Here is a 22,168-nt window from a genome sequence, read left to right as displayed (position 1 = left end):
ACTACATAGATGATAAAAATGAAGCTTGCTGGCCACTAGGCAAATCTGAAGGGTTGGTTCTTTCCTCTACAGAGAATCATGAAACTCTAAAATAATACAGCAAATAATGAACTGCAGAGGGAACCTGAGAAAAACCACTGAGACATGTCTCAATGTCCTTAGTAAAGACTGAGAAATATTTCCCAAGTGTAATGTTCTGGTTATGTTAGGAAAGGTGAAATGTGGGCAGAAAAGGGAAGGAAGGGTGGTCATATTCCAGTTACTGAATATGATCCAGAGTGTCCCAATGTGGAGGGGGACAACTTGGAAAAACTACACCCATATTCCGGTCTGAAACTGTGTGCCAGCCATGACTGTATGGAAACAGATGACCTTGGTTGTGTGGGAGGGAGGATTCCCGGAATCGGTTCATCTCAAGTGGTTTGCCGTTTAAATAAAGATTTTAAAACCTGCTCTTGGCAGCTTGTACCTGTAACTTCAGACGATGAGCCTCAATGGGGATTATCTTCAGAATGGGTAAATCAACAACCAGCACTTTGGGCTTACTCTTGATGAGGCAGCCATTTTCAAGATCCCAGTCTGCTCCTTCCAGGTACAAACCAGAAACAAAGCATCCTGATGAAGATAAGAAAGACAATAATCTCCCATCTCTGAGGAAATCCACCTGAAAAGCCATATTCTTGGAGACCTCAAATGTATTAAAGGCTTAGGTGTATGCTGTAGTGAAAAATGACAACATGGGGCATATCACTACTCCTGCTGAGAGAGGGTGTCATGGTTTGTTCCTTTGAATGAATAACCGCGAAAGGCAACAAGCCATCCTTCTGAGCTGGGAAACTCAACCTGCTTATACCGAGGTTTTTTTTTTCAAAGGGGACTTCAAAAGCTTTCCAAGCAGAGCAGCCTTTGGGAAGTCCTACCTTGTCCAGGGCGCTCTGTGACCTCCTCTACAGTCCTGTATTTGGTCACTTGCGTATACAAAGTGGAGCGGTCCAAAGGCCAGCCGTTCTTCCTGCAGGTGGCTTGAACGAGGGCAGTAAGGTAGGACTCGGGGATATGTAGTCCTGACAACCACATGACACTTGGCTCACCCTCCTCAATCTGAAAACACAAAGGCAGAAGCAGTTGAATCTTCCCAGGGCAAGTTACCATGACCACAATCCAGCCCAGCTTTAGGCCCACTTGATATCAATGAGCTTAACCTGTGTCTAGCTCTGGGGTTGGATTGTGGTCTTTGTGTCCCATAGCTCATTACAGACATAAAATAATGGTCTTGGCGGACATGAAGATCCCCAAAGGAAGGGAATGTAGGAAGCTGCCTTATACCAGGTCAAGCTCTTTGTCCATCTAGCCCAGTATTGTCAGAATAGATAATATTCTGGGCTAGATGGACAGCGGTTTTCCAAGATTTCAGGCAGGTTTTTCCCCACCAGCTGGGGCTTTCTGCTTGCAAAGCACACACTCTGTCCATGAGCTATGGTTCTTCCCCACGTAAAGGAAATGTTAAGGGCACCTTGAACTCACCCAGGATGTGTACTGGAGAAACCTATTCCTAAAATAAATCATCCAGTTGCCCAGTGTTTTCAGCGTGTCGGGAGCCAGCTTTCTCCAGATGTTTGGAATCTGCCCATTAAAGAGAGCGCGTGCCACCTCGTCCAGTTCATTGCTCATTCCAACCTCCCCAGCCAAGGCCTGTGAGAGAATCGCCCGAGAATGCTTGCTATACTTTTCTGTTCAAGAAGCTCAGAAAGCGGCGCGGGGGGGGGAGGGGGGATTTAGTTTTCTGAACAGGTTTGCTTACTCTTTGCAGTTCAGCCAGTGACTTGGTCATACGGATCATGAGTTTGTTAAAGCGTTCCAGTTCCTGTAGTAGCACTACTGTTGTCGGTGAAATTTCCATTCCCAAGCTCTTTCTTATCTGATCAATATCGAAGATTTGGGGCATCTTGTTTTCTATGTCTTTAGCAACCTGGCCAATGTATTCATCTCTACTTATTCCAGTACCAGATTCACCTAAAATGAATTAAGTTTAGAGAATTTACAGTGGTCTACACTGGGCACCTCCAGTTTGCATGCAGATAAAAGCCAATGTGGCATTTAGAATTATTTGATTATTGGGCTTTATTAATAAGAAGTCTCTAGTTCAGTTCTCCTTGTTGTCAAAACAGATAATTGACACTGCTCTTTGCTTTTAAAGACACATTTGCAAGACTACGTAATTTATCCCACTTAATCCTTAATTCAACCATCTGGAGAGGTTCACAAAATCAGTTAATGCAGGTAAATCACCCCATAATGTGTTTTCATTACTTTTGTGTTCATAGAATCCTGTTTGTTAAAAGCAGAGTATTCTTTGTTCTTAAAATAAATGCTCTTGGAAGTGTTCTCACAACCTTACATTAATCAATGGCTACAAACAGATGCAGATTTTAAACATGCAAACTATAGTTCCTGGGAGGGTGTTGAGAATGTTCTAGTTTAAAAAAAATGTCTCATGAAACTATGCTTCCCAGAATTCCTGGGAGGGGGGAAGCCATGACAGAGAAACAAGTTTAAAATGAGTTGTAGTGAACCTGTCTCTTATTTTGGATTAACCCAGAAAGTTCTCAACTGGTTTAGAATCGCCACTCTACATGCTAAACACACTCTGTCTTCCAGAGCGATCTTGGCAAAGGCAGGGAAGGAAACTGGAGGTGGAGGACACAGTATTCCTTCAAGATCACATGATCCCTACCTTTCTGGATGATGGGAGGAGATGACACAATGTTTTGGAGAAATGGTGTGTCTTTTTGGAAGAGAGGAAATGCGGGTGTTTTTCATGAATGCATGAAAAACACCTGCCAATGTGGGTTAGTGACACTGCAAACAACTTTGTAAACATGGATTTGTAGGTGTTCAAAAGATAACAGCAGACCTAAGGAACACAGGATCTCCAGAGCCTCAGGAAGAAAGAGGTCTTTCACATGACCTGCTACCAGATCCTTTTAGCTAGAGATTTAGCTGGGACTTTCTAAGCTAGGTTCTTCCCATCAGTCTTCTGAGACTTAACAACAGAATGGAAGTAAAGCCCTCAGTGTTTTATGAAAGGCTTAGTGGCTAAGGGCCGTACCTGTTTGAGGCTGAAGCTCTAAAAGGTGTGACCACATGTCCCGAGCTGCCTGCGTGTAGTATCCAATTTCAGCATTAGGATGAAGGCCAAACACCTCTGGCGTGTTAGCGAGTGGAAGGGACTCTATCTCTTCTGTAAAATGAAGATGCAAAAAGAAAGGCAGAGTGGGCGGGTGGGGGGGTTAAAGAAGGGGCAGCCAGGTTGCCTTCTGTAAGGAGTCATCATCTAAAACATACGAGTAATTCTTGCCTCCCAAGGAGCTTCGATACATTAAAAAACTCTGCATAGTTCTTCCTTATTTTAGGTAACCAGTAAACAACGATGGAAGAAATGGGACCAGAGCCTAAAGAGGGAAGAACAGGAGTGCTAAAGGAGAAAGTTAACAGAAAGCGAAAACCTTAAAATGTTTTTGGAGCAGTGGAAAATTAATGGCCATTACATCTCCCTGGCCAGCACAATTCACACCTTGAATGACTGACTGACTGACTGACTGATTGATTGATTGCTTAACTATATTTATACACCAGTTCTCATTTGAAACAAATCCAGAAGTGGTTTACAATAGGATAAAAACAAACAAAAAAGAACACATACCTACACAATACTATCATGAGTCTGCTATAAAGATAGCTCACAGCTGGGGGAACACAAAGGAAACATATGTTTTCAGTAGATCTATTTCAGAAGGGAGATCCTTCCACAGGGTGGGTGCCACTGCAGAGAAGGCCCATCTCCGTGTCGTCACTAAACAGAAATCCGTGGGCCATGTCACGGACCACAGAGCCTCTCTGAAGCTCGTAATGGCCTGGGAGGCTGGCATAGAGCAAGGTGCAGAACCTCTGGCCCGGGAGCCAGCTCCAGCCCTCGGGGGTTCTCCAGAAAGCCCCACCCCCTTTCCCCCAACCACTACTTGTTGAGTGGCTTCCTGGCTTTTGTGCAGTATTCTCCCTGTTCTAAAAAGTTGAAATGCCTCTCCTAAGCCTTAGTTACTGGTAGGAAGGGCTTTAAGCTAAACGATGCAAGTATTTGGGGGTTTTGGTCCTGCCCTTTTTGCCTTTGGCCCCGCCTACAACTGGAATTCGGCCCCCGACACCTTCTCCAAAAGGGAATTCGGCCCGTAGGCTGAACGAGGTTCTGGTATAGAGGGAGATGTTTATTTTCCTAAGGAACAATCGTGCAGGGATGTTCTGTACAAGCCCCCCCCCCCCCGAAGTGAATGGAAGCTGTACATGTGCACGGTAGCGCTCTGTTGCAGCTGCCATTCCTTCCAATCGCTGTAAGGTTGTCCCTTGGGAAAATCAGTATCTGAACAGGATAAGCACCAGATGTCTCTCACAGACAGAGAAAAGGTTCTTGGAGACAAGGCAGAAACGTACATTTGAAAGCCAAGATACAGAAAAGCCTTGCTTACCAACAAACTCATCCTTCAAATTCCCTTCAGGGATTCTGTAGTCAACATCCTCATCATGGAAAAAATGGAAGGGCTGGAAGGTGTCAAATATAAAATCCCCCAGATACTCATCCATGTAGATGCTGAGGATGCGCCGATCGAAGCTGTCAATGGCCCGTCCACCATACATCACCTAGAAATGGGTGAGGCAAGTCTTTAGGGAAGAAGCTGCATTACACCCTGTACTCCTAGGTACATGGAAGAGACCCTGCCCTGACATTCTCCCTGCCAGTGGCCACGGCTCAGAAGCAGAGCACATGCTTTGCATGTAGAAAGCCACAGGGTCAACTCTCCAGTTAAAAGGGTAGCAGGGCTGGGGGAAAAAACCTTTGCCTGACACCTTGGAGAGCCTCTGCCAGACGCAGTAAACCAGATGTGCAGAACCTCTTTCAGCCCAAGGGCCACATTCTACTTTGGAGAAGCTTTCAAGGGCCAAGTTCCAGTGGTGGGCAGGGCTGAAGGGAAAGGGGGTGGAGCCAAAACTGCCAGCATATTTTAGCAGAATGCTCTTACTGCCAGTATCGAAGGCTTTCAGAATTGGAAAAAATAACCGCACAAAGGCCAGGAAGCCACCAAATAATCGGTGGTTGGAGGAAAGGGGCATGGCTCCCCAGGAATCCAGAGTGGGCTGGATCTCACCCCCAGCCCTGAGGTTCTGCACCCCTGGAGTTGACAATACTAGGCTTGATGAGCACAATAGTCTGACTATCAGCAGCATAAGACACTTTCAGATTTCCGTTTTGCAAACCGCTTTGGACCTCCAGAGCAACTGAGCTCCCATGTGCTCGCTTACCTCTCCAATGAGATACTTGAGGCTCCCCCATGGAATTTTGTCATCCTTTTGCTCAAATGCTTTTGTCAAGTACGTATTGAGGATTTCCATGCAGACCTAAAGCAGTTGTTAAAATGAGTGGGATGAAGAGGTTGTGGATTAGTCACTCGTGTGCTGGCTTGGTTCAGTCTTCGCAGAATCCCACTCCCAATGTCAATAGCGCCTTCTCCGCAAAACAAAACTGAAAATCCAAAAATCTGTTAGCAGCCATTCCACCTGACTTCATCAGACAGAGAGGTGAGACAACCCAGCCTGGTCCGTGGGCTCCTCTGGGGCTGTCATCTGGCTCCTCCTCTCCCAGAACTATCTCTCAGTGGCCAGTTGACCTGGTCATGAAACATTTATGGAACTATGAAGCATTAGTGTTGGGCAGTGCGATCCGAGGAAACTGCAGTCAGATGCTTGGGTTCAACGGGGCTTACTTCCACATAAGTGTGTATACGAGGGCAGCCTGAATTTGCTTGTTTTTCTGTTCCCTTCCTATCTCTTTTTTATTGTGTCTAGTAGACTGTAAGCCTGCAGGTAAAGGTTGTGTTGTTTTCTTAATCTTTATACAGCATCTAGAAAACTTTTAAGTGCTATAACAACAACAACACAAACAACAACAGGATCCCAGAACAGGTGGATTTTGTTAGGAATCTGACACAAGCTCTTTAATAGGCATGGATGAATCTTTGTGTTCTGGTTTCTATGGCTTTTGAGTTTTTTTATGTATATATTTGTTCTGTCCTATTTCTTTTAGCAATAGGTCCACATGGACATCCGTACACATTTTTGTACACATTTCCCCACGCATACATATGCACACATACAAATGTGTGTATTTGTATACACACATTAGGAGAAATGCAAACAAAAATGTATCCATTAAGAGAAATGCATACAGTAGGAGAATGGTGTATAAAAATGCATATACTGGGAGAAATAAATACAAAATGCACATATTTTTGTATGCATTTCTCCTAGGTATGCATTTCTGTGTGCAGTTTCCCCCTAAAGTATGCATTTTGTATGCACTTTTTGGAGAAAAGCAAAAAATTAAGGATATTTGCATTCCAGTTTGTCTCAGTTTGGGAAGTGTAAATTAGATAAGTTGATATTAAAATACAAACCAAACAAGTTTTATCCCTGTCCTTACTTAGGAGCCGCCTTGAGCATATGGGGTAGAAATCCAACAAATACATTTTTATGTGCAGTGCCCTCCTCTTTTGCAGAGCGCATGTGTGTCCTGTTCAAGAGGTGGACAGTAGAAGCAGCAACCTTTGGGTTATAAACCAGACTTTTAAAGATTGGGTCCTAAAATGTTACTGAGAAAGCAAAGCTGGGAACCATGGGGTTTGGAGAAACTAGGGATGGTGGAGAATTTCTCCCCGAAACTTCGGGGGGCCGAGCGCCAACGTGTTCGGCCCCCCGAACAAGTTTCGGGGAGAAATTCTCCGCACCCCCCCTCCCCCCACCCCCCCCCAGGACGGGACTTACCTTTGGCGAATGTCCCTCCTGGCAGCGGGTCCGGCCAGCGGTTTGGCAGATGTTTGTCCGGGGCGGGAGCGGCAGCCAGTCTTTTGACCGGCTGCCGCCGCCGCCATTCCAATAAAAGAAAAAAAAAAAAAAACGACCCCGTGATAGGCTACGTGACGATTAACGTAGCCTATCACGGCTAGATTTGCAAAGTCAGCCATGATAGGCTACGTAAATCGTCACGTAGCCTATCACGGGTGACTTAAAAAAAAAAAAGTGCGTACGGATAATGGCGGCCCCCATAGGGAGCCACCATTCGCGTTCCTTATTTGGTCGCTGTAGTCTACGTAAAGATTTACGTAGACTACGGCGACCAAATAAGGAACGCGAATGGCGGCTCCCTATGGGGGCCACCATTTGCGTATGCGCTTTTTTTTTTTTTAAGTCACCCGTGATAGGCTACGTGACGATTAACGTAGCCTATCACGGCTGACTTTGCAGATCTAGCCGTGATAGGCTATGTTAATTGTCACGTAGCCTATCATGGGGGCGTTTTGTTTTTTTTAAAAAACTTTTTAGTTTGCGGCCGGGCGAGGCGAGGCGCTTCCTCCCCGGCCTGAATTTCGGCCGGGCGAGGCAGGAAGCCGCCCCCCCCGCGGCCTGAACTTCACGGGGGGAGCAGCGAAGCGCCTCCCCCCCACCGCGAAAAGCTTCGAGGACAGGTAAGGGACTTTCGTCCACCCCTAGGAGAAACTCTTTTATTACGGAAGATGCTGACTTGCATATACTTGGAGGAACGGGGGAGTTGGTGTCTTACCTGGAAATCGGATTCGTTGAAATCATAAGGCACGTTCCAGCCAATCTTCCCAAACTTCCTTCTCTCCTGAACCACAGCATGGAAAAATGCTAAGACATAGACCAAGGCCTTGAAAGCAGGGTGCGGGCATTGGTCAAGAGACTCATGGGAGATTTTGAAGTAGGTGGCCCGCATATTCAGTTTCAGCCCATTGGGTGGCTCTGTGACAACCTAGCATCAGAGACAAGGACACTTTGCCAGAGGAATTAACTTTCAGGTGCTCCTCTTCCTAAGGCTGCTTTCAGAGGTTACATTTACCTTGCGGTATGTGCACTGCAACCCCCTTCACTCCTTACCCCAAATTTACAACTTCTACCAAAAAAAAGAATAATGCCACACTCATTAGTAGAGGGTTTTTTGTTTCAAAATTAAGTTAATTTATGTGCCTTTGGCCAATTTTGTTTTGTTTCTTTAACGCTTAATTTTTTGATCTCTGCAGGCCTCCTGCCAGCCATATGATTATATCCACTACATAAACTTGGGCCACAGTCTTACGCAGAGTCAAACCATCCGTCCGTCCATCCCAGTGTTGCCTGCTCTGGCTCGCCAAGGCAAAGTGAGGCAGCCTGGTGCCCTCCAAATGCTTTGGACTACAACTCCCACAAGTCCCAGCCAGCATGACGTCTGGAGGGCACTGGGCTGCCTCCCCCTGCTCCAAGGTCTCACATCTTTCCAAGTCCTGCTGCTCAATATCCTTTGAACCAGAGATGGCAGAGACTCCACCCGGAACGTTCGGCATGCAAAGCATGTGCCCTGCCCCTTGAGCTCTTGGCCTTCCGCAACAACAGTCTTTGCAGAAGCCCCCACTGACACTGACTGGGCCGTTTCAGAGCACACGCTCTGCAGGCTGCAGACCACAGACCCAGAGGAAAATCTGGCCTAGTGAAAGTTACTGAAGTGTCACTCTGCTGCTTCAACAGCTGTCCAGCGATATGATTGAGTTGACAGGAGGGATTTATGGGAGGAGAAACAAAGTTGCTGCTGAAAGATCATTAGCAGAGCTTCTCTGGCTTGTGATTTAAAAATAATCAGCTCAACATGCTTGTGATAAATGCCTCAGACTCTGGAAGCAGCTGGATGCTGTTATCCTGTCAGACTGACATGGAGGCCCAGCTCAGCACAAACATCGCATGAATGTTTTCAAATACAGAAAATAACAGGGAAGACTCCAACACATTGCAGGGTGTTTGGCCCCAATGCCCCCCCACACACACACACACCACAGAAGACCAAAACAATGATTTGTGTGTGAACATACGGGGTCAGAGGTCATAGAATCATAGAATAGTAGGGTTGGAAGGGACTCGATAAGACCATCGAGTCCAAACCCCTGCTCAGTGCAGGAATCCAAGTCAAAGCATCCCTGACAGATGGCTGTCCAGCCTCGTCTTGAATGCCTCCAGGGTGGGAGAGCTCACCACCTCCCTAGGGAATGGGTTCCATTGTCATGTTGCTCTGACGGTCAGGAAGTGTTTCCTGATGTTCAGCCGGTATCTGGCATCCTGTAACTTGAGCCCGTTATTCTGTGTCCTGCACTCTGGGATGGTTGAGAAGAGATCCTGGCCTTCCTCTCTGTGACAACCTTGTCTTACCCCTGTTGTCTTACCCCTGACTCTGCATCTGATTTTGGGGTACATGAGAATGAGACCACTACAGGCCAGACCCTCATCAAGATCCAAGAAGGTCACCAAACCCTCTCCTTGATGTCACACAATGGGACTCGTACCTTCAGGGATTTCTGGAGTATCCCAATCGGAAAGCCCTTCGTAGGGTCCGTGGTCAGCCACAAGCGGAAATCCGGGTGTGGCTTAGTGATCCTCTCCAGCGCCTTCTCCAGATCAATCAGCCACTTCACCAAGAGGTGGCAGTTCTGTAACATCAGCCACTGTCCACGGGCCACGGCATTCTCCAGCAGCTGCAGCGCAACCTGGAGAAAGGTAAAGAGACTCATGAAGCCCAGGAGCCAGGGTGCTGGTCTAGTCTGGAAGCAACCCTTGGCCAAAGGAATGAGGAATACATTCCCATACAGAGTTCCGCTTTGGAAAAGTCTGCAGGGCTGAGAACACATCTATCTGATCACTACAAGCCCACACAGCTACCATGCTCACACACACGTTGGTATGGGTGGCATAGTCCACGTGGAAGAAACATGCGCAGCTCCCTTTCTGGCAGATGCCTGGCGTCGCCCCAGCTTTTCAGATTAGTGCTTAAGCACCAAACTGGCTGTCCAAGAAGCTCTACAGTGAGCCAGTAGGTACAAGAGGGAAGTGTCCCCAGTGCCAAAGAGACAAGGCACAGACTTCAGAGCCCCTTCCTTGACTGGCAGCAAGGCCCTCTTTAAAAAGGAACGAAAGAAGAGAAGACGCCCTTCCCGGCCTCATGAGATAAATGCTGGCGAGGGAGGGACAGAGAGGGAGAGAACCTTCCTGTCAGAAACGCTGACTGAAAGTCAAAATGGAGGAGAACCCTGAGGGAAAACACCCTGTCTCCGAGCAGGAAGGATAGGGACTGGAAGGGGCCGCCTCCACAGGGAAGGGACAAGCCTGCCTAATCCGCAGACATGGGGTGGGCAGCAGTTTGGAGGTCCCTTGGGAGAAAGCAGCCAGGCGGAAACGTACTGGTGGTGGTAGGCGCCCAATCTAAAAGTGGACAGGGACATTTAATCAATTAATTAATTCTCTATACTGCCCAATAGCCGAAGCTCATCCCTCTTCTCTCCCTTTCATTTCATCCATCCATCATCCAGTCATTTGTTCTTTCATCCATATTCATTCTCTCACTCACTCACTCACTCACTCACTCACTCACTCACTCACTCACACAATCTCAGCAACAGACACACAATATGTTCTCTCCCTCCCATTCTGTCTTTTACACCCATCCACACACCCATCCGCACTGATCCATCTACCCCCATTTCCGCCCTTTCCTTCCAACGACACCATCTTTCCCCAGCCTGGTAACCTCCAAATGTTCTGGACAACTGCCTGCATTCCTGACCATTGTCTATGCTGGCTAGGGCTGATGGGAGCTGAAGTCAAAACATCCTAGAGGCTATCAGGTTGGGCAAGGCGGATCTACACCGTCCCACTCGCATCCCCCGCCCGTGCTCACAGCTCCCTTCCCCCTGCTCATACGGTGTCTTCTATGCACACACTCTCCTTTCATTCAGCTTTCTTTGCATGGCGGTTTGCAGCTTCTCTTTCTCCTGGCCTCCCAGGCAAGAAACGCAAGCTCACAGTGGAGAAGCAGGCCGATCTGTTTCTCCACTGGCAGCTCACTTTCCTTTCATGCTAAGTCAGGAAGAAAAGGCTTCTTTTCCTCCCAGCCTAGCGGTGAAGGAAAAAACAGAGGAGAGGCAGCAACACTTAGCAGCAGAAGCAGGGTGGGGATGGCTTGGGTCCCCGCTGCAGCCGTGCCGAAGGGCTCCAAGGCCTGCCTGCGGCCCGCAGGCTATCAGTTGCTGACATGTGCTCCAGAGGAGGTAGACGTATGTAGCCCACTCCTCTCTTCTCTGCCAACACTGAAAACGTGGCTGCATACACTGGGGGAGTAACCCCTTTAACCTGAGCTTACCTTCTCCTGCCCCTGTCCCATGGCCAGGAATTTGAGCCGATTCCCTCCAAAGCCTGTCCGATCAGCCAGTTTCATCAGGTCACTGGCGGGGTCGGAGCCAGGACTCAGAATGAAAACTATGGGTGAGTTTGGGCTGCTCTGCTCAAAGATGGCTTCAAAGCTGATCACCGGAGGCTGGACATATCTGGGGAGGAGGGGAAGGGGAACACCACTGAGTGGTTTATGAAGGTGTGGGGGAGCTTCATCTGGTTGTCAAGATGAAACAGAGCTCAGACTTTCTACAGAAAACATGGTCACTTTTTCGAAAAGAGAAAAGTGCCACCCACTTCACACCCATTGTGAGAGTGACATAGTCTGTCACTGCACGATAGACACGGTCAACCCGGAAGCAACGTAACAGCAGCAGCTTTTGGAAGTTGGTGAGGCTCTTCCGGTAATGCAGGGGAAACGGGGTTTGTTCCAGGGCATCGAGATCATACCACTGTGGGAAAAAACGAGAGGTCTGGTCAGTGTTGAATGGACCCTTGGTGATGCTTCTGAAGGAGCAGGCCATGGCTAGGGATTTTGCAAAGTCTTCCACGACCTCTGCACCCCCTCCTCAAAGGCCAGCTCAGTACAGTGACCCCTGGCCTAAAGGTGACCCCAGGAAAGCCAGCCACACCCTGCCCTCATTTGGAGCACTTGAGGCTGAACATTCCGGATGGAGGATCTTGCTCACGTCTTTCCAGTCGTTTGGATCATCCTCCAGATCATCTGGAAGAGAGCCAAATTTTTCTGGAAACAGCTCAGCAACGCGAATGACATCCTCCCAGCCTTGATCAGAAAGCCAGAAACACGGCTTCTTTCGGGCACTCTTCTCCAAAGAAAGATTGCCTAGAGACAAGATAGGAAACATGAGAGTTACAATCCATGAATAAGGAGACACATTTCAGAAATTCACTCCAAACAGAAAATAGCTTTTATTAATTTGCTGGAGAATGGAATGGTTCATCTTCCTGTCACTCAAAAGAACCTCAGATAGCTTGATACAATGATTTTAAATGGCATTTCAATTACAGGAGTCATACAATGTACTAAAAAAGCTCATGAAACAGCAACATTGTCCTTTGTTTCACCTGTGCAATAAACATCTATTTCTTACAAAGGATGGGGTGCATTAAAATCTATTTTTTATGAAGTATGTCCCATTCTGAAGGATAATGAGGACTAGAAAGACAAACCAATAAATAAATGAAAACATTGATGGAAGGTCTTGAGTAACTGGAAGGCACAGCTAGCTTTTATAGCTGGCAATATCTGAGTCCTGGAAAGTATTCAGCTACCTTTTAAAAAGAAATCCAGTTCATCCTGAGGGACTCTGTGATCAGCCTGTTCAATCTTGATGGTCATGTTAAAGGAGAAGAGTAACTTGTGCTTCTCAAACAAGCCTGTGAATGAAACCACAGGAGCCTTCATTATTAGATGCAATTCCCCCCGCCCCAAGCCCAGATGTAGCAAGGACTTGAGCAAATCATCGTTCTGAGCACAAAATTGAATACTGCATGGAAGGGCTAGGCAGAGAGCTGTGAAATCTGGGACCGAAGTACCTGACGGGGGAACCCTGAGGTTCCCTGGAAGCTTATTGGGAGGCCCTCAAGGGGCAAATCAGTAATGGTGGAGGAGCTTTCCTGAAACACTGCTTGCCCACCCCTTCACATCACTCCCTCCAGTGCATGGCCCAAAAGAGGAGTGTCAGTGAGTTTTATAGCACATTATCTGCTGATGCAGGGTGATGAAGCCCAACAGGAATGGAGTCTGCACCGTCGAACATGCCCCAGAATCTTTTTCAGCAAACTGAGAAACACATGGCAGCTGCTTGGGACTTGCTCAGCAAACAAATTGATGTGCAAAAGCATTCCCTGGAGATGGGAAGTTTGAAAATGGTAACTCTAGCCCGATGAGCCACCACGTTCATTCTGGATCAGTACCTTTGCAAGCCTCTTCAGGACCCTCGAAGCTGGAAAGTCTGAAGCACTGACTGTTCTGACTTACTGTCCATAAGATGAGCCCTGATTGGCAGAACATTTATACTGGCGCCCGCGCAGGGGCACCTTGTCCGGACAACACAGCACTTACTTTGCCAAGCGTTTCTCAAGCCCTTGACATGGTGTTCCCGCCCAGTGCTCTGTTAAGTCTCCAGCCCTTCCCTCCTACAGATGAATCCTCTCATCATCCAAACTCCAACATCCCCATTTTGGTCCCCCTTGGCCTGGTTCTTTGTGGCATTTCTGCATGTCCCTAGCCAGTCCTAACATTCATGAGGACTTGGAAAGGTCTTGATGGTCATGCAAACTTTCCTGTGCACTAAGATAGTATCATCTACACCACACCTGCCTGGGACTAGCCTGTATTATTCAAGTGACAATACACCAAAATCATAAAGCAGGGCCAAGGAAGGCGCGTCGCCCTAGAGGAGCATGCAGGGAGAAGGAACATCTTTCCCAAAAGGTGATTGCAATAAGCTGCCATTTTGTTCTGTGCACTGCAGTGAAGATGCTTCCATTACTGTTTCTGCCTGTGGCTTTTCAGTCACACCAACCTGTGCAGCCATAATTGTATATATTGAATGTTAATGTGTCCATGATGCTTCGCAACCTCTTTGCAAGAATGGTGTCGGGCATTGACTTCCGAAGAGAGAGACCAAAGACATCCAAGAAGGCAGCCAAGGAATACTGATACATGGTATTGACAAGGGCCATCTCAGACAGCACAAAGAACAAAATGGCGCCTCTCTTGGCAGCTGGGCGGTAGCCATCTCGCAGTTTGTCAATGTCAGCTGCAGTTTTTTCAGCCAGCTTGAGTTTCTCCGATACCTGGTTGCACAAAAGAAGCAGTAATTTTAATTCGATGTAAAGGCTGCTGCAGTGAATATAATATTATGTGGTAATGTAATAAACATTGGGAAGGGGTATTCTGAAGTCCAGCGTAAAATCCAGTTGTTCTTCATCCTAATGCCCCAAATAACTCAGTCCAGGGACTTGGATGGTGAGAGATCTGCATTGTGCTTCAGACACAGTGCCAAAATCCAAGTTTTCCTGCCTGGACATTTATTTTCAAATAGGAAAAAATGAAACGAGAGACACTGCCCTAAATCCACTCAGAAATAATATGCATCTCTGGATTATATGGCCTGATGCAGAGCCCAGTCCATTGGTCCATCTAGCCCAGGCGTAGGGAACCTCAGGCCTGGAGTCCCAACCCAGCCCTGATTGAGTCCCAACCTGGACCTCCGGGGTTCCCGACATGGCCCCACCCCCTTCCTCTGGTCCCACCCCTTTTCACCCAACCACAGATCACTGGGTGGTTTCCTGGCTTTTGGCAGGTCCCTCCCCCCGCCGCCCACCCCCATTCTAAAAGGCTGAAATTCCAAAAGCTGAGTTACTGGCAGTTAAGTTACAAGATGCTGGTCTTTTCTGTCCCACTCCCTTTGCCTTTGGCCTCAACCCACCCCTGGATTGCGGCCCCCAAGAGCTTCTCCAACATGGAATTTGGCCCCCAGGCTGAAAGAGATTCCCCACCTCAAGCTAGCTCAGTACTGTCTAGTCTGACCAGCAGTGGCTCTCCGAGTTCTGATCATGTGCCTTTCCCAGCCCTGCTGCTGGAGATCCTTTAACTGGAGGTGCCAGGGATTGAATCTGGGACCCTGTATAGGCAAAGCCCACACTCTGCCACTGAGCTGTGGGCCCTTCTTTATGGGTCGGGCAGTAGGAAAGTCACCTTGGAATGGAGACTTTTTCTCAAGGCATAAATGGGAAAGCTGTTCCCTTAAGGAACTGATATGTACACTTTCCATAAACATTTCCAACTCAGACCTTAACCAAAGGAGTCAATCAGACTGAAATGGGTCCCAGAGGAATGAAGGCATCTATCTGGCAGAAAACGTGCAGGACTATGTGTATTGCTCATACTTCCATAGCTTTGGACTTGGTTTCCTCCAGAGTATGCACCAAGTCTACATTGTCCAACATGTTCCCGGTGGAAGTTGCCAATTCACGGAGGAGAGAGTCTTCTAGGTCTTTCAACAAATTTTTGTTTTCACTTGTTTCCTGAATGAGATGTTCCCTCTGTTCTTCCAGTTCACGTCTTTCAAATCCCACAATGACACTGAGCAGCTGATCCTCCAAACCTTTCAGAGTAACTGAGGGTGGGGAGTTGAACAACGACAAGGTTAGTTTTCCAGCATTACCTTCATTGTACTATGAGATGGCAGTTAGATCTTTGTTAATAAGGACTGCGACACTTTGAGTATCATTTAGTCTTGGATTGTTACTGCCTTGGTTGGTTCCAGAGACTGAGATGAACCATCCAAAGGCCACCTTTTAATCAACTTCCATGAAGCTCCAAGAACCACAACAAGGATTGTGCATTGACCCAAAAATGGTTGGCTTGGCAGTAAAAGTTAAAGGGCAAAGTTTAATATCTGCTGTATAATGTCATAGTTAAGAAAGCCTTAGGAATGGAGGCTATTCCAGGACGTGGTGTGACGGTGCATGATGCAGCCATCTTATTCAAGCTAAGCAGGTCTGGATCTGGTCAGTGCCTGGATGGGAGACTATTGGGGAGCCCAGGTGTGCCCCATGGAGTTCCATGGAAGAAAGATAGGATATAAATGGTCTCCAAAGTGGCCTCCAAGGTGGCAGACAAACCAAATTAAAACTGTACAACTCAAAAGAGCCCCTTGCAGTCTCTTCAGTTGTCTCAGGTGGACTGGCTGGCTCTCCTAGAAGATGGTAAAATTCAAGGACATGAGTTAATTAATTCTGGATAGCTCGTAACACCACTGTTCTCTGTTGATTCAGTTGTCGTTGGCTCCTGGATTTTGAATGGGAAACTGAATCTATTTAGTTTAGGTGAACAAAGTAGGCTCCATATTAATCAAACAGTGTTATAAGGCCTGTTTCCCACTTCAGCACATGGGATCTAGTTTGGCAGTGCCTACAGTTCTTTGCTGAAGGAATACAACTGAAGACAACTCATAATTCATTACAGGGGCAAAACCTGTGCTGTTCACCAGCCAGCTGAATTTGCTCACCTGTGTAGTTGATGACCATGGCTTTGCCAAACACTGATGGTGAATATTTAGGATTGGCCAGTTTGGTGTTCAGGTACAGCTTGAAATTGGTGTCATAGTCAACCTCCTTGTCCCCAAGAATGATGAATGTTCGGCCCTGGGCACACTTGATGTTCTTTTCCAGGACATTATCAATCACAGGGTCAATGTATTCATCAACATCATGGAACAAGAAAGGGTTCCCGTATTTTATGGCCATTTCAAGTTGCTTAAGGAAATCAGGATCATTGAAGGACGCCATCTAAGAGAGAACAAGACCTGGATATGTAAACATGCCCAGCCACATTGCTGAATGCTGTTCTTCATCTGCCAAGTCTTACTTCAGCACAAGCAAAATAAGTGTCTATTAAAACAATATGCACAGTTCTCCTAAAACTGAAAGCAACTACAGCAGCACCCCTTCCTTTCCTTTCATCATTTGGCAGAGAAATTAAGGGCAGGGCAACCATTTGAAGTAAAACACAGGTCGCCTTTCCCATCCTCCGCTCCCCCAATGCGCTGAAGCTTCTTGTGAAACCTGAGGCAGGGCCCTGCTAGCCCTTCGTCCTGCCCGGAAATATACTTGAGGAGCCCTGAAGCAACGAGGAGGAGCCCTCACTCGTCCTCCGCTTGGCCCCGTTGCAGAAGAGGCCTCAACTTGGTAGCGCAAAGTCCAAGACCAAGACCATGTAATCATCTGACAGGGAGAAGTGCCTGCAGCCAGAAAGCCTGTCACTTGCTGCTGAGGCAGAGAACAACAGGGAGACTGCAGGAAGGGGCAAAGCACTCCAAGCAGGCAGGCTTTTTTCTCTCTCTGATACAAACCTGCCTTGTATCAAAGGAAGGCTGCTTTGTATCAAGAAACTTTGCTCCACTGAGCAGTGGAGCAAAGCCCAAGTGGTCGGAGTGGCACCATAGAAAACCACCTATTCCTGAGCTCCCTCTAAGTCCCTAGGTCTCCCTTGAAGCCTTCTCTTGGCTTTGAACAGCCTGTCCCTTACCCCCTGCCCCCACCCCCAAGTACAGTTCACTGGCCCATTTCCTGTACTGTGGTTAGGTTTAAATGGTGTAATACACACACACACACACACACTCTCTCTCTCTTTAAAAACGGGAAAAGTTCCCCTCACCCTCAGGTTATTTTTTTCTTCTTTCCTCTTAATCCAATTTAAGGCCTGTTGCTGTGGGTCAATACACAACGGGAAGCGGCTGGCTCGTGTGGTGAGGATGCCATTTTGAATGGAGAGCTCATCCGGAGGCAGACCCTGAGACCCCCACCTGCAATGAAAGCAATTAAGGGGGGAGAGTTCTGAATGGCAAAAGAGAAGCTTTCTTCAAGAGGCTTCTGAGTCCAAAGGCAGGCCACTGACTGACAAAATAAGTATGTGCGAGTGTGTGTGTGTTTGCACTGTGCATATGGGATGCAAGGGGCCGGGGGACTGTGAAAGTGAGCTGGAGACTTGGCTAATGAGTGCCAAAAGAGCCGCTAAACCAAAAGGTGATGAAATATGCAGCAGCCTGGGGCAATCCACCAATTGGGCCTTGTTTCTGAAGCCAAAGAGAAGATGCTGGGTGAAGTGTCCTGCATCTGAGGGAATGGTTCCGACCTACCTGCTAATCTCAACATCGTCGGTCAGGAGGTTTTCTAATCGGAAAGGCATGCTGAGAGGAATCTCTCGGGTCTGGATATCTGACTGCCACACATCCTTCAGCATTTCGTCACGAAACTCCCAGGTGAAGGCACCCTCATAGCTCAGGAAGGCAGCACACAGCAGACAGTCTCCCAACAGCTTCACTTGCCGTCTCTTTAATTCCTCCAAATCATTCATCCACCTGGTCAAAAATGAGTGAAAATACAACTCCTCTAGTACATTGGTTCTGAGCCATTTGAGGGAGCAATCACCGTCATCATCTCATTCAGACAAGGATCAGTGCCCCACCATGCTTAACTAGCTAACCCAGGGAAGGGAGGGCAGAAAACACACAGCCTTGCAAGCAGAAAGAAGGAGCCCCAGGTGACAGGACAAGAACTGAGCAGGGTTGCCTCCAATGGACCCTTGATGGTCTACTCTGATTGACATGGCCCTGCCTCAGGAACGAGTGCAAAAGTCAGAGCAGAACTTTTCTGGTGGGAGTGAATGTTAGCTGTCATTTTCTTTGACAAACCTGTGCAGCCAAATATGTTAACATATCAGGGATGAAAGAAAAAGCGCCCTCCAAATTTAAAAAGCAGAACGGGTGTGTGTGTGTGTGTGTGTTTTCACAAGTGCCTAAATTGCTTTTTTACAGTTACTTTCCTGACAGCAGCTCTATTAAATATTGTGTGTGTGTGTGCGTGTGCGTGCGTGTGCGTGTGTGTGTAGGGGGGTGTTAAACAACAATTTGGGGATTTATTGTGAGGTGCTGCTGGCAGACAAATATTCTGATGAAGTGGCCTGTAGTCCACAAAAGCTTATGCCATAATAAATTCTAGTCTTTAAGGTGCCAAAAGACTCCTTGTTATGGCAAATATTCTGCACACTCTTGGTCAAGTCCTTGGGGCTGAAGAGGTACGCCTTTGTATCAAGTTTTTAATATACTGGGAATGCTGAATACCAACATCCCACATCACTGCAGAAATGGGACTCCAGGTCCATTCAAGCCCAATCAAGGAACTATTCAGTTCTCTGCCTAAATATGGTATGGTATTTATTTATGGTATTTATTTATAAACATTGGAATGATTTATTTATTTATGTATTTAATAAATAAATAAATGTTATTAAATTTCTATCCTGCTTTTCTGTAAACATTTTCACACAATATAGTAACTGGAACAATATTAAAACAAATGCAAGACCACATCCGTACATCGGCATTTATAGAAGAACCATCAGGCTGAGGCAAGGGAGAGAGAAAGGTAGCAGGGCCGCTCTCCTCCCCATCCCTTTTCTGCCATGTCTTTAACCTGTGGGCAGAGACTACCTTACTAATTATCTAATGCTTCAGTCAAACAAATAAAAACAGCAGATCTTCAATGATACAAGTGAGCTAACTCCCCAAAATGAGCTAAAAAAATTACCATTCTCCCCCGTCTCTCTTATAAGAGAGGAGCCAAATGCCCAGCCCAAGGAAGGATGGTCCAAAGCACCACAGTGGTGGCCAAGAAAGCCCTGCTTCTTGTAGAGACCAATCTGGCCTCTACATTAAGTTTGGACTGGGAGCAGGGCCTTCCCGGTTAATCTTAAACTTTGGGGAGATTAATGTAGGAGCAGATACTCCCTTGTGGTCTCCCGGGCTCAGTCCGCTGAAGGCGTTCTAGGTCAAAGCCAGCACCTCAAATTCTACCTGCAGACACAATGGAAACCAATGAAGGTGGTGAGAGAGCCCCACTGGAGTTGGCGACGGGGGGCGGGGGGGCTGTTTTGCTGCTTCCTTTGGGGTGTGGGAGACATTCTAGTAATTTCCACCAGTGGGGGAAATTTAAAAAGTGATTTCCACTAGCGTGCAGGCATTGTGGGGGAGAAAACGGCACCCCCTGTTGCCTCCCCACTTGTGGGGGGAAATGGCAGCTGCCAGGCCACTAACAGGACCTTGGTGGCAGGAAAAGTACATTTGAGGAAGAAAAACAGACAGAAAAAAAGACAGGCGGACACTTGTCCTAGGAAGCCCGAGGCCACCTAAGTGTCTAGATTGCAAAGGGGGGTCCCCCCTGCAATTTTCGCTGTAAAAGTTCCATAGGGAATGTGAGTGCTGGCTGTAATGCACTTGGCCTCTCTTGCCTTATATTTTCCGATCCCAGGCCCGAGATGAGTTTGTCAGCGGCAATAAGCCGCCGTTCCATAATCTCCGCTTCTTCCTGGAGCTGCTGCTTTTCCCTTATTGCCGCCTCGTACTTATCTCCCAGAGCTTTCAGCTCGTTCTGGATGGCCGTCAGCTCAGCCTGGATCTTCTCCAGCTCGCGCTTACTCAAGAAGAAATTCCGCTCCAGTCTGGCCACCTGTGTGGAGGAAAGAGAGCTCACAAGGCAGCAGCTCCACACACAGTGGGCCCTCCACCAGCAAGCCACTTCCAAAAGCTTCATAGAACATTACAGGCCCACCCATTAAAGGCTATTTTCCATGCGGACAATCTGACACTGGCAAACTACATGCGACGACACCCCTGGCTTGCAGCAGGAGAGTGGTCTGTACTGCTGAAATAGCATTGTATAACAGTGGAAACGTCACCTGGAATTTTCAGGCACCTGCTTCACTAGCATAACAAGCTCACAATGAACCCTGGGAAACCTCTGTCCTGAAAATGTCTGATTTACTATCTGGCCACCCACTGAAAAACTGGGGTCAGGGCTGCTTCATCACAGGGTGAACTGTAGCCCCGATTTCACCATGCTAAAAGATTGATGCAATCCAATCTGAAAAATAGGCACTACACAGAACCATGAAAAGAGAGCTTACAACCAAATTATTCAATAGTCGTTCCCTCACCTCAGGAAGTCATGGGAACTGTATAACCCCTAACAGAGAATTCTCAGCATCCTCACCGAACTACAATCCCCAGGATTCTCTGGAGGAAGTTATGGTAGGTACTGTAAATTGGTACAAAGCCAGTATAAAGTTGTAGTACAGATGAAAAAAGAAAGCCTATTTTTACCCTTTAGCTATAGCAATATATTCTCTAATACCCCTTGTAAAAACTCCCGGTTGTGGCTGCTTCTTGTAACCCCATCATCATAGCACCAAACCAGACATGATGTGGGAGTTCTAAGACGTTTTCTTTTTTAAAAAGCAGTTGCGTGGGGCCCAATGTGGACTAGAGGTATGGCACCAGCATGGGAGTGGCTAATCCTTTGTCTCCTGTACCGATTCCCTGATTGTAATTGTGCGCCCCGCAGAAGCTATTAGCAGGGGAAAATACGGAAGGGCCCGTACTGTGACTGTACAATTTCCCCCCCGTGGCTAACAGCAGTTCCAGGAGGCGGGTTAGGGGGTGCGGCTGCTTTGTCAGAGGTCTCAATCTGCTGCTGATCCTCTTTCCCTGTAGCTCTGCTGTGCCTGATAAACTGCCTTTTCCCTTTTGTCTTCTAGGCCTGGCACTGGAAGATAAGGGAATGTAGGGCAGAAAGGAAGGGAAGTTCGGAAATAAGGAAGAATGAGGAGAACATGGGGGGGGGAGCAGGGTAGTGAGAGAGAGAATAAAGAGCGAGCTCTGTCCTGGGGGAAGGCAGGGAATGAACTGAGAGGGAGAAGCCAAGGACGCCAGGGCCAAGGCAAAGATTAGTGGGGGATTTCTCCATGACAACGGAAGGAGGTGGAAGGAGAAGCCAATCTTGGCTAACCCAGATTTTTCAAGGAGCTGGCTTTGCTCTGTGCAGGGCTCCATGAGCAAGTGTATCACACCAGTAAAAGTTGCTTCACAGAACATACGTCCAGGGTTGGGGGGGGGGGGGGTTGAAGCAAACATCATCTCCCCGGCAGGGGCTGCTCAGCCAATAAGAGAGGCTCCCCGCCAGGCTCTCCCCCTTTCACCTTTGATAAAATCCCAGAGGTTTCCTCCTGTGTCACTACATAAATCACTCTCCATCTCTCTGTCTCCCCCCACCCCCAGCATTATTTACTCCATTAAATAACAGTCACTAAAGGAACACAGTGATCTTCTTCCTCTGAAACTGACGATGCTGGAACAATATTCTTCTCTCTCCCCCCGCACTCCCGCCCCCCAGCATTATTTACTCCGTTAAAGAACAATCACTAAAGGAACACAATGTTCTCTCTGCCCTGATTAGCCATTGTTGCAATCAATCGAAGCTTCAAAGCTTT

At 47.4% G+C, this 22,168-nt stretch overlaps 1 protein-coding gene across 1 annotated transcript in view; it reads right to left on the bottom strand.

Moving 5' to 3' along the window:
• Nucleotides 1-22,168, bottom strand: part of DNAH10 (dynein axonemal heavy chain 10) — a 99,762-nt gene that overhangs the window by 2,359 nt on the left and 75,235 nt on the right. Inside the window, exons 60-78 of the mRNA XM_084819652.1 lie at nt 20,132-20,349; nt 17,982-18,203; nt 17,501-17,648; nt 16,353-16,632; nt 15,229-15,458; nt 13,860-14,133; nt 12,604-12,708; nt 12,000-12,154; nt 11,608-11,762; nt 11,282-11,465; nt 9,432-9,632; nt 7,667-7,876; nt 5,353-5,448; nt 4,521-4,692; nt 3,110-3,241; nt 1,802-2,013; nt 1,525-1,692; nt 921-1,101; nt 470-615 (exon numbers count right to left, since the gene is read on the bottom strand). Of these exons, the coding sequence (XP_084675778.1) occupies nt 470-615; nt 921-1,101; nt 1,525-1,692; nt 1,802-2,013; nt 3,110-3,241; nt 4,521-4,692; nt 5,353-5,448; nt 7,667-7,876; nt 9,432-9,632; nt 11,282-11,465; nt 11,608-11,762; nt 12,000-12,154; nt 12,604-12,708; nt 13,860-14,133; nt 15,229-15,458; nt 16,353-16,632; nt 17,501-17,648; nt 17,982-18,203; nt 20,132-20,349 (3,489 nt within the window). The remainder of the gene's footprint in view (nt 1-469; nt 616-920; nt 1,102-1,524; nt 1,693-1,801; nt 2,014-3,109; nt 3,242-4,520; nt 4,693-5,352; nt 5,449-7,666; nt 7,877-9,431; nt 9,633-11,281; nt 11,466-11,607; nt 11,763-11,999; nt 12,155-12,603; nt 12,709-13,859; nt 14,134-15,228; nt 15,459-16,352; nt 16,633-17,500; nt 17,649-17,981; nt 18,204-20,131; nt 20,350-22,168) is intronic.

Source organism: Heloderma suspectum, chromosome 13, assembly GCF_057233095.1.
Source record: "Heloderma suspectum isolate Gila_16-S chromosome 13, 16-S_ref, whole genome shotgun sequence".
In the NCBI taxonomy this organism is placed as follows: domain Eukaryota; kingdom Metazoa; phylum Chordata; class Lepidosauria; order Squamata; family Helodermatidae; genus Heloderma; species Heloderma suspectum.
Note: the sequence above shows the minus strand (reverse complement) of the source record. Positions and strands in the feature narration are given on the sequence as shown.